The sequence below is a fragment of the Ruditapes philippinarum genome, unplaced genomic scaffold, assembly GCF_026571515.1.
Source record: "Ruditapes philippinarum isolate M1 unplaced genomic scaffold, ASM2657151v2 ctg1370_1_1_1_1, whole genome shotgun sequence".
Classification (NCBI taxonomy): domain Eukaryota; kingdom Metazoa; phylum Mollusca; class Bivalvia; order Venerida; family Veneridae; genus Ruditapes; species Ruditapes philippinarum.
This window is the reverse complement of record NW_026865258.1, coordinates 239,724-254,513: the sequence shown is the minus strand read 5'-3', so window position 1 is coordinate 254,513 and position 14,790 is coordinate 239,724. Positions and strand designations below refer to the sequence as shown.

Below are 14,790 nucleotides of genomic sequence, written 5' to 3'. Positions count from 1 at the left end.
TTTAAAGCATATATAGAGAGAATGAAGAACTTGCGATTATTTAGCATCATTTCAACACAATGTAATGGAAAACATACAACATGTACTTTAAAATACAAATGGTTTTACTGTTAATGTAATATATCTAACTATTTTAGCTGACAGGATCGCTGAAAGTAAAAGCTGTACCGTTTATTTCCTTTAAACCAGAGGATAAAACTGAAAGGATCAAAAGCCTAGGTATGATAATGAAAGGTCTTTTAGCAGCAAAAGAAAGGCAACAGTTTTGTGGGAGTAGTTACCGTTTTTAGAGAGAAATGATTTGTTGAACTAGATATTTTTAGGTAATTATAACTCTAGAAATCATACAAGAACTTTACAAATTACCACCACGAGAAAGGGAATTGTTGTTTGACATTCGAATGGAATATGAAAATTGCTGAATAAATTCTTTTAAATAAATGTAACACAGTAAATTGAAGGAACTTCGATACAAGCAAATGTGACATTGAAAAAGCATGGTGACATTTCAAAACTTCATTAATTACTGCCTGAACACTTTTGTATTTATGTTCATCATTACTATATTCGTAAGGTTGCAATTTAATTTGAATGAATGCAACCTCTCACTATCATATGAACAGTTAAAATTGTTGTTTTCTGGCTCGGACATTTTAGTTATTTGATTTAAAACCTTATTTCTAATCGTTGTTGTTTAAATACCCGTGGTATATTAAGCCCAGTGGTTGTTTTTTTTACATTTTTTTTGTATTTTATTATCGTTTTATTATATGTAACATTTTATTATGAAATTTAACGGTTTGCTGAAATAACACAATCAACACTACTTTAACCGCTTATGCTGCAAAATTTGATGGTTTGAAATGCATTGCGATTTAAGACGTTACAATCGTTTTAATACGTTTTTTAAACATGTTTTTTTTGCAAATTAATGTATCAAAACAGATTACATAATTATTAGTTTAATGTAAAACCAATCTACTTTTTTTACAGACACTATATGTTACAAAATACTAAAGCTTGAAAGCACCATTATCTGAATAAGTGGCACTTTTACAAGAGTGATTATTAACAAATAACACATAGCCTTGAGGGCAATGTGCAAGTTTACGGACTGATTGGTCAGATTGAGGAAGGTATATGGCCCGAAGCGCAGCTGAGGGACATATACCTTCCGAGGTCTGACAAACCAGTCTGTAAACTTTCATTTTACCCGAAAGGCCATGTTTTATTTGTTAAATTATACCGAATCTAAATCCTTTCATCCCTTTTGTTGCTGACATTTTACTATAATTTACTTTCAAATAATAATTTATTTGTTCAGTGTGTGAAACATTGAAATATTATTATTATTTTCAAGCGATACGGCATAAAAAAATCATGCCCTTTTTTGTTATTCAATTTTTGTTAATCAAATTAAACAGGCAAAAAAACCCCGAACTTTCAGATTTAATATGACGTCATCCAGTCCATATAAGTATTATGGACTGCCCCCGGTCTGTATTCGGTTTATGGACCGGATGACGTCATATTAAATATAGAGAGGCGTATGCAAATGAGGTATAATATACACATTTGTTACCCTAGTCTTTTATAGTAACTGACAGGAGGAAAATTTAAACAAAACACCCTAGATGATATATCAACAGTGCTTATCTCCGTCTAAAGAAAAAAAAGAAAGGTATGAAAATATTAAAACATAAAAAAGTAATAAAGTTTCCTTTTAAAAGGAAAGGCTTGCACAGTTGTGCCTTCATCCCAACATATTTAGTTGTTTTTAGTTTTGTAAAAACGAATATTTTTGTCAAAACGATTTGAAATATATTCTCTATTGTATAAAACTAATAAAGAAAATAATCAATCGTAAAAATACTAACGTGGAGATCTATCTATCATACTGAAAGGAAACAAGAGTGCACATTTCATTTCCACTTCATTACGTGGCACCAATTAATAAGCATGTTCACAGATACGTTGCGCTATCTATAGATCATCACGTACGTTGTAAGGTTAATGATATGCATGGGCTATTTTTAGATTACCTCACCAAGTTCAGTAGATCTAAATATAACTCGATCATGCACTAATATTCTGTGTGATTTGGACCACCCTTTGAAGACGGAATACTACTACAGTCAACATCCTCTATTGTATAAAACTAATACAGACAAAAAACAATTATAAAAGAAACTAACTTTTGCTTCTTGAAAAAGAATTGAAACGGAACAATATCGTTTATAATTTATTACGGTTTAAATCAATAAATCAAGTAAAAATACGAATCCTATTTATATAAACAAACTGGGATTACCGAAGTAACTAAAATAGCTTAGATTTCCGTAATATTACTTCGTCTGATTCCGCAGTATGACAGAATCGCCCGAATTGTCACGATTGCAATCGGAACTACATCGGCTTTTATCATTAATCCGAAGAGTGACGGAAAAGGCCGAAAAGTTGCGATTGGCACGATTGCAGCTGGATTCCCGTTCAATCATGCACTTACAAATGAAAGCAGAAAACCACCTAACCGGAACAAGTTTTCCAAATGAAATGGCTTGCAGCCGTGGCTGCAAGCCAAAAACATGTAAAAAAGAATGGGACAATTGAACACCTAACCTGTAACCGACAAAAAGAGAAAATAAATAAAAACAGCGAGATACTGATAGCTAAGCAATGATTCGAATACATTACTTTACACAAGTAAATTCTTGAAAACTATTAACATAAGTGTCGTATTGAAATTAAAAGTATATTTAATTAATGTCGTAAAATTGTTAGTGAAATATTTTTATTGATAGTTTTACTTATATTCAAACAACCATATATTTTAATTTAAGTATCATATTTTTGTTTTATTTATTGTGTTTTATCTATTGTATTGTATTTTTCAAATTAATTTTCATCATGTATACAGGTTCAGGTACATTATAACAAGCCATTACTGTTGAACGCAACAATTGTGCCCCCTTACAATTCATTTTTATGAATACCAGGCTATTTATCGACAGTTAGACCCTGATTATTTGTCCTATAATTAATTGTTCAATTTTACTTATAATTGAAACTTTGTAATTGAGTTAATACAACGGGATGATAAATGCAATCTAATCATGAAGGAAATAGAGTAATTTTCCTGTGTAAATGTTTGTTGTTGTACATTTTAAGAAACAATCATACATGCTACTTCTGCCGACGATCTGCACAAATTGTTTTATTTTCAATTTATTTACAGTAACACTCATTTTGTATAATTTTTTTAAAAAAGCTAATGAATATGTAAACTTATAATACAGACAGGTCATTACTAAGTTATATGATTATTTACGTTATATTCATGTGCTTGACTGATATATGCGTTTAATTTAATTGAATAGAACAGAAAAGAACCTATTTTTTATCATTTTATCAAGTTTTTTCCAATATATATTGTGTTGTACTAATAAATGTTGTGTACAGGTTGATTGCGTTTATTTGTTTGTTTATCGCACATGTGTTATCCAACACAAAGATTTATTTATTGGTAACTTATCGGACGTCTTTAACCCTGAATATAGTTTGATATCTTCTAAAACACACGAAAGGATTAAGAAACAAAAACTATTTTAAACAAGAGCTGTCGGTAGGGCAGTAACGCTCGACTATTCTTAGTGCTTGATAGTAAAAAAGCCTTGATAATTTAAAACTGAGTTAATAAAAGGGCAAAATTATTCTTTGAATCCACGTTTCAGTTATAAGCCTTGAAGAGAGTCCTATTATGCTCTCATCGAAGAGTATAAAATTTCATCTTGTTTCAAAGCCAGATGTCAATAGAACATATCTGAGGTGGCATGCAAACTTAAATGTAAATTCTAAGTCGAAAAAGGGGCATTATTCTGCCAAATGATTGATACAGTTACCTCCTCCAGTCTACAGGTTGGAGTGATGATGGTGAACAAGTGTGCAAAGCTTCAAAGCCATACGTCAATACGTCAATGGACTATGAAAATATTTGAGGTATAACAAAAACCTTAACGTGAATTCTAAGTCGAGAAAGGGCATAATTCTGTCAAAATGCTTGGTACAGTTACCTTTATCTGTCTACAGGCTTGGTTCATGATGGCAAACAAGTGTGCCAAATTTCAAAATAGATAAATACAGAATCCCTAAAGAATGCCCAACACGGCAAAATTGAAAATGTTGCAGGCTCGGTTTGATTAAGCCTGTTCATGAACGGTACTGAAAAGTGCAAACTACCGTCTACGCCCCCTAGCACCGGCTTAAGCAGAATTCAACATTTAAACGTGAAATAGTCAAAGCCATATATTAATGGACTTTGAAAATATTGAGGTATAACAAAAACTTTAACGTAAATTCTAAGTAAAAAAAGGGGCATAATTCTGTCAAAATGCTTGATACAGTTACCTTCTCCTGTCTACAGGTTCGGGTCATAATGGTTAACAAGTGTACTAACAATATGTCAATGGACTTTGAAAATATTTGAACTATTACAAAAACTTGAACGTAAATTCTAAGTCGAAAAGGGGGCATAATTCATTCTGTAAAAATGCTTGATACAGTTACCTCCTCCTGTCTACAGGTTGGAGTCATTATGGTGAACAAGTGTGCAAAGTTTCAAAGCCATATGTCAATGGATTTTGAAAATATTGAGGTTTTACAAAAACTTTAACGTAAATTCTAAGTATCAAAAGGGGCATAATTCTGACAAAGTGCTTGATACAGTTACTACAATCTATCTACAGGCTGGGGTCATGATGGCAAACAAGTGTGCAAAGTTTCAAAGCCATATATTAATGGACTTTGAAAATATTGAGTTATAACAAAGACTTTAACGTATATTTTAAGTCGAAAAAGGGACATAATTCTGTCACAATGCTTGAAACAGTTACCTCCTCCTGTCTACAGGTTGATGTCATGATGGAAAGAAGGTAAGTTTCTCAAATTATATAGGTCAGCTGATATCAAGTTCACTTTTACATCTGAAATTGTGCACATAGTCCAAACTTGAAAGCTGTACATTAAAGAACAAGAAAGAAGGTCATGTTTTTACTATCTTTGTCAGTGGACATCAAAGTAAAGTTTAAATTTAAAACCATGCACATTGTCTAAATTAAAAAAAAACTGTACATAAAAAAATTAGGTCACTTTGTCAAATTATTTAGGTCAGCTGAGAATAATTTACTGTGTCAAAATCTAGGTCTCTGATATATCAAAGTTTAATTCTAAATCGTAAACTGCAAATGATTGGAATCTTATAAAAAAGAGAATTTCTTAAGTTTGACCTTGATGGTCAAGGTCAATTAAAAGTCAAGATATGTCTAAAATATTCAATGTTTTTGTTTGTTTGTTTGATAGCAAATCTTGTTTGGTGTAATTACTAAACCAAATCCGTACATAATGAACAAAATAATGACCAATTAACCAAACATTTATTAATCAGACGTTGACGGTCAATGTCATTAAGCTCAAAATCAAAGTCAGTTCATTTGAAAAGGAATGTTTTGACTAAGTATAAAAATAATGCATTTATAAATTACAAAGTTACAGTCGATTATAGCAAAAAATAGTGAAGATTCAGTTATCCAACCTTCAAGATCATTATTCAAGGTCATAAATGGGACAATGTCATTTTTGGTTTGATATACATAATGGTCTAATCTTAAAAATGTTTTGTCTAGATATGAAGTCATTCCATGCATTAATAACAATGTTGTATTCAGTTACAGCAAAAATCAATAATAAACCTTCAAGATGAAGGTTATTTATTAGTGAATATCAGTAGCTGTCTGGTTAACTTAAAGATCTTTCCTCATGATTGTTGTGTTCAAGTTTGAATGCAATTCATTCACAAAAAACAAAGATATAGCCACAACTAGCATAAAGCAAGCACACTTAAGATATTTGACCTTTTAGATCCAGGTCATTTAAGAAAGAAGGTCAAATTTAGTCTGGTCTACTTGAAGGTTTGGTCCTAAGGGTTGTTGTAGTCAATTATGAAGGCAATAAACTAGGTCATTTACAGGTTATGATCAATGATAAAGTTTCGGGAACGGCAACAGGAAAGCCATTATGACTGTAGCAATATCTCTATTTTTTCTTCGGAAAAAGTCTGGCTAATAGGGCGACCGGTGTTATTATTCACGCGTCAGCAAGATAATCAATATTGGCGGTATACCAAATACTGTTCAATACCATTCAAAGTCAAATTTGATATTTGATCTACTATGGCATTTCACAGGTCAGTTGAGAGCTATATAACAAATTAACTGTCATCGAAACTACAAGGTATACCCCAGGAATAAGAAACAACACAATTTCAGTCTATGTCTATGTATGGATGTTATGTTTCAATTTTTTTGCCTTTTTTCCCAATGATGTTTTAAGATTGATATATATCAACCGGTCTAAATAGATATATTGAATATATTGCGTCCAGTACGTTAAAGGGTATAGAAATATTTTTATAAAATCTGTCAACAGTAAAATTATATAGGTTTCAGTTTTATAGGGTTGATTCCCGAAAAAGTTGTAACACAGAATGTCTCTGTTATTTAACACACATGAATGTAAATAGAATAAAATGTTCCGGAACAAAATATTATTTGACTATTTTAAGTTGTGTTTTGTTTTGTTTATAAATGACTTTGTGCATGCGCCACTCGCTTTGAGGCAATTAATTGTCATTGTTATTTCATACAAGCATTTTGGAAGTATTCTTTGTTTTTTTTAAATCCAAACGATAAGTTTTGCATAAGATATATTGCTTTATACACTTCAATTCAATAAAAATGACCAGTACAAAAAATGTAATGAAATGCAACAAGATGCATTATTCGTTCATTTATGTGTAACTGCAGAACTAACAAATATCCATCATAATATTCTTATATTTTAAAGGCTTATTGGTTTCATGTGAGATTCGTGTCTTGTTATATTTATTTTATGAAGTCTTTGAATAAAAGGGATAAAATACAAGGAGCAGCCTCGTATTTTATCATTTTAATTCCAATTCGTTTAAAATTTTCAATTTAAAAAGTCACTTATTAAGATCCTCTGTATAAGTAATAACTGGAGCATCAATATCCAATAACTTGCCAATGCACTATTATATTAACTACTTCTTTACAAATTTTACAAATTTACTAACCATATTAATAATACTGATATTGAAACGATATATTCCATCAATATAGGTTTTATAAAAAGCCAAAACACAGAAAAATACTCTTGCAAAATAGAACCTATTGATAAAAATATAACTGTTTAAATACGCGTAACGTAAGGACCTGGAGGCCACAATTAATCGTCTCTCTGTAAAAAAGGAATAAATTGCAAACGCTTTTCATATAATTGATCAACAATTTTTTAATGATGTTAACGAATCTTGTTTTACATTTTCTATTTAATTAATTTTATTTTTTTATTTTCTTCATTTTATAAACCGATCTTTTATGGCACTTCATTGATCAGACAAAATGTAATAAATAACAGGATCTTCTACATTTTATAAAATCTTCACATTTGATTTCATATCCTTTCCTTTGAGAACATGACTTGAGAGTATGTTTGGTGCCTATTTGTATATTTATTATTATTAAATTTCTGGCAACGCCGACACATTTCCTGTAATTTTGTTACCTATAAAATTTGTTTTCAAACATTACAATGATTTAAAAAGATATAATGAAAGATATAATGAAAATCGCGACTATGATGATGATATCCTGTATGCCAAACGAAAAGGTGAGTTTTCAGAAGAGTCAAATTGAACTGTTTAAGTTAAATTAAGAAATTGTGATCTTAAATTTGAATTATTTAAATCAAGAGACCATTTTAGGAATAAGAATATCAGAATAGCAAATGATTAAACAAGCTTCGAGAAACTTCAGCTGGATAATCCTAAAAAATCTAGAAAATCAGGTCACTTCTATAAGGGTAAGCTGGTAATACATGAAAGTAACTTTGGTGGTACAAGAATATCAATGATATTCCGAAGAGCTTATCGGAAACAAGTAATAGGTCATGCTAGAAATAATGAATAAGAAATGGACCATGATAATACTGCGTTTGATTTGACAAATAACGCTACTTATGACACAAGTGTAGATTATCATGATTTTATTGAGGAAAGGGGAGAAAATTGTGCTATTATTGAATAGTGGTGTGGCTAAGGCTCACCAAAGAATTATGATATAACATGTTTGTGTAATATGATTCCAAGATATACTTGTTATTGTTGTAGTATCATTAAGGGCTAAAGGAAATATAGGAGGGGTTTTAGTTTTTTTCACAGATTCGATTAATCGGTTTATTTAACGGGTATATGAAATTTTTTCATATGGGGTCCTGTTGATTATCAAAACAGGATAAATATATTTGAACAAGATGTTTTAACTAATTAAGAAGAATTAATATGTAACAGTGATACAACCTTCTAACTATGCCATTATTATGTTTAGTGATTTAAATGCTCGTACAAGTAATCTGGATAACTTTGTTATAAAAATTGAAAGTGTTCATGAATTTGATATTGTATCGACAATTTTTGAGATTGATGTTATTGATAAGCGTTTTTCAAAATACTGTATTGTTACCCAATTGTTACAATTTTGTATATTATTTTCGCTAAGCATTGTAAATGGCTGTGTTTGTGCAGATGAAGGTATAGGAGAATTAACATAACATTCTAGTACTAGTTCGTGTTTAGATGATTATTTTATATGAAGTAGTTGCTTATATTATCATTGCATGTATTTTAGTGCTGATGTTAATACTGAGAGTTAACATATCCCAATATTATTGACTCTTGAATGTATTGAAAATAAACCAAATCTTAGATATATTGATACCAGCTTTGTTAAGAAAACATGTTTTCTTTGCACAATATTAAGAACTATTATGTAATAGTTTACTTAATGGTGAATTTTATGTTGTTGAGTAAATGTTGACTACTGGTTGGCGACCTACAACCGGACGTTTTCACAACATTTTTCACAATAGTTTGAAAACGGTTTACCTGACACGCTCAATATTCAACCTTGGGGAAGTTAGGTTCAAGGCCTCTGTCACGACATGGGTTTTTCTTTTTTCTAAATATAGAACACCCGTTTTTGAGGCCCTAACGTAGGGTCATTAAACTGTATAAATTAAGCTTAAAACAGGACCATGTTTCCGGACGCTCTGTTAAACATTCATAACACTTCAAATTTATAATTTTTTGACTTTTTTACTGTCAATCATTAATAAGTAAGATATTTTACTTCAATATTCATTATTCAGGTTCATGTTTGTCGCCTATAAATAGACAATCTCCACACAGTGATCTCCCCTTAATTCTTCGGCGTAGATCTCTGCCACCAAGGTCCCAATATATCAGAATGTCTGATATATTATATTTTTTCAAAAATTGTTTAATTTACTGCTTTTATCTACCAGTTAAGTTTTTTTCATTGATTAAACAATGTTTATGGATAAATAAATAAATAATATGAATATTTAGAAATAATTTAAAAAAAGTATGAGAATATTTTCTACCGAGACAATATTTTGATATTTTATATTTTATTTTTTTTTAGCTTTTGAATTTATTTTTCGTTATTTTGCATACTTTTGATAATTTTTTGATAAACTATATCGATCGTAGGCACTAAAAGTTAAAAATAAAACAGAAAGAGAAAAATGACGTTAGATTTTCTATGTAACGGTCGATATTTACATTTGAATTTCGACGTTACGTCATGTGACTTTCATCATCATGTGACGTCTTTGAAGGCAGTGATTACAATTCTGCCAAGGGAGGTAATCACTGTGAGGAGTTTGATAAATAGAAAGCATGTATAAAAAATAAGCCTTACCGTTACTTAAGTGTGCGGTAATATGCAAAATGTCCAAGAGCTCATGCAACATCACAGGTAATATGTCTTTCTGTCTGACGTTGAAACATCATCATATGCGTTGATTTTAACTTAAATACTAAAGGAAGAGTGAATTGTTATGTTTATTATACGAATCTTTATGTCAATTATCGACGTGACATTCGTTACCACCTGGTTTTAAAATAAAAGGAAACTAACATGATTTCTAGTTTTTTATCAGTAACTTGATATTTATACCCTTTCATCTTTGATAAAAATACAAATAATATTTATTTAAATTTTACATATGAAAGTACACATATACACATATATACACATATTAACATGAATGTAACATTTATTTCTCTTGGTACAGCCAGGGTTTACATTTGCCACAGTACCAGTCACTCTTCTCTTCCATACTCTCTCTTAAACATTCTCTCTCTTTCATACTTAAACATTCTTCATGATACCATTTCTCACACATACTCTCATCACAACCATACCACATCACACCATTTCACTCGTCATTCATGCGACCTCTCTCCCCGCACAATCCACATGTAAATTTTCTATTAGCCAATCGTCCACACACAGCTCTCCTAATTTGTTCATCTTTCTTCTGTCTTTCTCTACGTTCCTTCTCTTCTGTCTTTTTCTGTTTCTTCTGTTGTCTTTCTTCAATGTCCCTTTCTTTCTGTTCCTTTCTGAATTCCTTTAGCTTACGCCTTTCTTCTTTTGCCTCCTCCAATTTTCTTGCAGACTCTTCCTTTTCCTGAAACATCCATATACCCTTTATATTAATTTTTCGATCAGCAAATTATTCTAACGTTTGTTTCACTGTAAAAATGGCAGAAAGATACGCACAGTCAAATATACAACAAATTATAGTGCTATAGGTACCAACAGCTCTCGATCTGTGTTCCATCCCGTCAGTATCTCTATATAAGAAGTCAGGTAAGTAGGAAGGTGGTAAGTATTGAACTTTGCTTTTAGAACAATGGAAGTAAAATATTTACTTGAAAATACACACTGATAAATATAAAACAATTGATTAATTACTTAAACAAAATATATATAACGTAGCTATCTATAAACATTTTTTGTAATACTAACGCCGTGAAAAATTATAGAATATTTCACACAACATTTAATCTCTGTAAAATCGATTTCTATTTTGTCATTATAGTTAATACATGTCTATTTTTAATGCAATAAACTACTAGTAATATATGGTTTAGAATAGATACTTTTAATTGCTTAAGTATCTCGTCACCGCTCATGACACGCCCCTCTGCAACAACCCGGGATTTTTGGTCGGATTTACTTTCATTTGGGCATTACATGGAGGGATCAAGATTTGTGCCATAGAAGCAGGAATAAGTCCTTGGTCTATCAATGGGTTAACTAGGAAGGAGCCACACGATTCACATGTTCGCACATTAGTACTTTCAGTTCTTCCGGCTGAAAAATATTAATGCGGTATATTATTAATGAACAAGTCCGGAGGAACCGAACATTATGATGACAACAAATATTTAAAACATAATTATATTCAAGTATAATAGAAACATGGGTGTATTGAATATTTTACCTACACATATAGTTCATTTGTATAAAAGTGAAATGTCAGAAAAAAGCACTTACTTTCTTCATTTCTTCGCACAAAAGTTGGTGGTATAAGTTGACTTTTGTCGATTGCCTGAGGGTCAAATGGGATAATGCCCGTGAGCCGGAACGCTTCTCTTACAGATGACGGTGTAGTCTGTTCCAGTGCATGCCTTAAAACAACTGGAAAATTCCCCTTGCTTATTGTAAAGTTTGGATTAGCAAAGCCCAGGTTGGTGGCTAGGGAACTAAATCTCCTTTTCAGCGGTGCATTAACCTGTTATTTATTTATTTTAATTATTTACAGCCAACATTAAACACTATCAAAAACTGTATAATTATTACGAAATAATTATTATAATAATAATAATTTTTATTATTTACAGCTATTTAATCGCTTCACAACTGTATATTTATTCAAATATGAAGCAAAATTGAAATACTTTACGTGATTTGTTCTACATAAGGAGAAAGCATTATTAAGAAAAATATTCTTAATATATATCAAACCTTCACATCTAATGGTTGCAATATATGTGTTGTATGTGCAGGCATTCAAACCAATATTACGTTGTTTGCACGAGCTGTCTCCACTAATGGCAGCGTCACATGAGAGTCGTGATTATCAAGTATTAAAAGAACGAGTCTTTCTCTGCCGCAGTTCAAGAGAAAAATTCTTTTAAACCACGACAGAAAAAGTTCCCCGTCCATATACCCAGACATAGATGTACCGAAAATCCACGAGTCTGGAATACCTTCAGTGAAATTTCGATGCGGGTAGGATTCCTGTAAAATAATAAAAAAATGAAAAAGAATAAATGATGAATTATTATTTTCATTTACATTAATCAGTCATTTAAATCTGTATATCAATAATAAGTGGCTAAAAAGAAAAGTATATTTACTTTATAAATAATCATTGGCGGCAGTATTTTTCCATCTCCGCATATACAGAGATTCGCCGTGACGTGGTCATTTCTGATGTTTTTATTTGAAAAAACGTGTCCCTGTTTTGGCCCGAGCACTTTTGTCCACGACCGTTCTTTCCCCGACCAACCAGTTTCATCAACATTGAAAATCTGAAAGATGAATATGTATGAAATTACATTCAAACGATAGAGCATTTATGTATTGTCTTCAGTGCGGGTTAATCACATCCGTGTTATTTGTGCCGTGTGGCGGCTGTAAAAAGTCTCCCCGTACATTTAATCAATGATGTTATATTTGCGATCCTTGAAGATCGTTCAGCACGACTTTATTGTTGTGCTTGTGGTATTTTTAGTTTCAACTTTTCGGCATTTTCTATATGGGTGGTTCCAATATTCCTACTTGAATAATGTTGAATCACCCTTAGGATATGTTGCCTGCTTTTTAAATTTGTCTTTTGACGTCTTATCTGTGATACGCAGGCTTCATAACCTCTGATCCCCTTTCAAAATTCCATTTTATTTAGTTCCGCCCATTGTTTTCTCGTTTAGGGCACACGCTTTTTATTGCTTGGGGACCATACGCCGCTTTTCATGGAATGGCACTTAAGTGTCACATTGAAGGTTCCATGATAACCGCCGTATGAACACATCTGCGGATGTTTCTAAATTCAAAATTTTACTATTTCACGTTTAAATGTTGAATTCTGCTTAAGCCGGTGCTAGGGGGCGTGGACGGTAATTTGCACTTTCCAGTACCGTCCATGAACAGGCTCAATCAAACCGAGCCTGCAACATTTTCAGTTTTGCCGTGTTGGGCTTTCTTTAGGGATTTTGTATTTATCTATTTTATGATCACATCCGTGTTATTTGTGCCGTGTGGCGGCTGTAAAAAGTCTCCCCGTACATTTAATCAATGATGTTATATTTTCGATCCTTGAAGATCGTTCAGCACGACAATATTGTTGTGCTTGTGGTATTTTTAGTTTCAACTTTTCGGCATTTTCTATATGGGTGGTTCCAATATTCCTACTTGAATAATGTTGAATCACCCTTAGGATATGTTGCCTGCTTTTTAAATTTGTCTTTTGACGTCTTATCTGTGATACGCAGGCTTCATAACCTCTGATCCCCTTTCAAAATTCCATTTTATTTAGTTCCGCCCATTGTTTTCTCGTTTAGGGCACACGCTTTTTATTGCTTGGGGACCATACGCCGCTTTTCATGGAATGGCACTTAAGTGTCACATTGAAGGTTCCATGATAACCGCCGTATGAACACATCTGCGGATGTTTCTAAATTCAAAATTTTACTATTTCACGTTTAAATGTTGAATTCTGCTTAAGCCGGTGCTAGGGGGCGTGGACGGTAATTTGCACTTTCCAGTACCGTCCATGAACAGGCTCAATCAAACCGAGCCTGCAACATTTTCAGTTTTGCCGTGTTGGGCTTTCTTTAGGGATTTTGTATTTATCTATTTTAATAATTTAATATCAATAATCGTGATGAATAATTCAAATGAAAATTAGCTAGGAATAGTTAAAATACCTGTGACTCTTTATTTTTCAAGTCATTTTCGTCTAGAATTGATTCCAGAAGGCTGAACCAACAATCCATGGTTTTTTTGGCTTGACATCCGTGCTCTTGATTTATCAAGATTTTCAGGCGTTCTTTCAGAAAGCATCGGATTACGCTTCATGAATGCCCTAAACCATTTATCCGACGGACCTTGTCCAGCATTGGCTGTTTCCCGTCCTAAAAATTGAATTCAAATATATGTGTGTACATTTCTAAATTTATATAAGCCTACAACACATGCACTCTTTAATTTTTATATGAACATTTTAAAAAGATATTTCAAATCATTACTAACGTCTTTTGATGACTGGCGTCTTTATATAAACATGTATAAAGTAACTTAATCTATCTATCTCTGGATACTGCCAACCCCTCTTACGAGTGTTAAAGTGTTAATCGTATCGGGTTTCTAATTTACCTTTACGTTTGAGGATTTCTCGGACATAGCACCTAACCATCGTCCTTGTCATGGGAAACCCCTGACGAGCCATGTACTGGATAAAAGCTACTAATGCTTTCTCTTCTTCAGTAGTAAGGAGGCGGGGCATTTTTTTCATGTTTACGTGAGATGAATTCACTTTCAGTCTGTCGTGCAACGTGCTTTTCGGCATTCCAAATTCTCTTGCTGCTGTCCTCGTTTCAGTTTCTTTTGTTTCACAGCAGAAATTTCCTTCTGCAGGCTGTCTGCGGTATATTGTCTAGCTTGCATTTTGGGAACTGTGATTGAGAAAAAATTAAGTAGTCACGGTCAGTCGGCATTTAGATATTTCAATAAATAATTAATATTAAATCTACAAACATTATTATAAGCGAGTGATCAATTA

The 14,790-nt window shown here is 32.1% G+C and overlaps 1 protein-coding gene and 1 pseudogene across 1 annotated transcript in view; one reads left to right on the top strand and one right to left on the bottom strand.

The window, feature by feature from the left end:
• The window catches only part of LOC132728398 (G-protein coupled receptor GRL101-like), a 28,427-nt gene extending 24,980 nt beyond the window's left edge, over window positions 1–3,447 (top strand). Inside the window, exon 17 of the mRNA XM_060714047.1 lies at window positions 138–3,447. Coding sequence (XP_060570030.1) covers window positions 138–290 — 153 coding nt within the window. The 3' untranslated portion in view covers window positions 291–3,447. The remainder of the gene's footprint in view (window positions 1–137) is intronic.
• Window positions 3,448–10,777: 7,330 nt separating this feature from the next.
• LOC132728397 (uncharacterized) lies at window positions 10,778–14,514 on the bottom strand (annotated as a pseudogene).
• Between the last annotated feature and the right edge of the window lie 276 nt (window positions 14,515–14,790).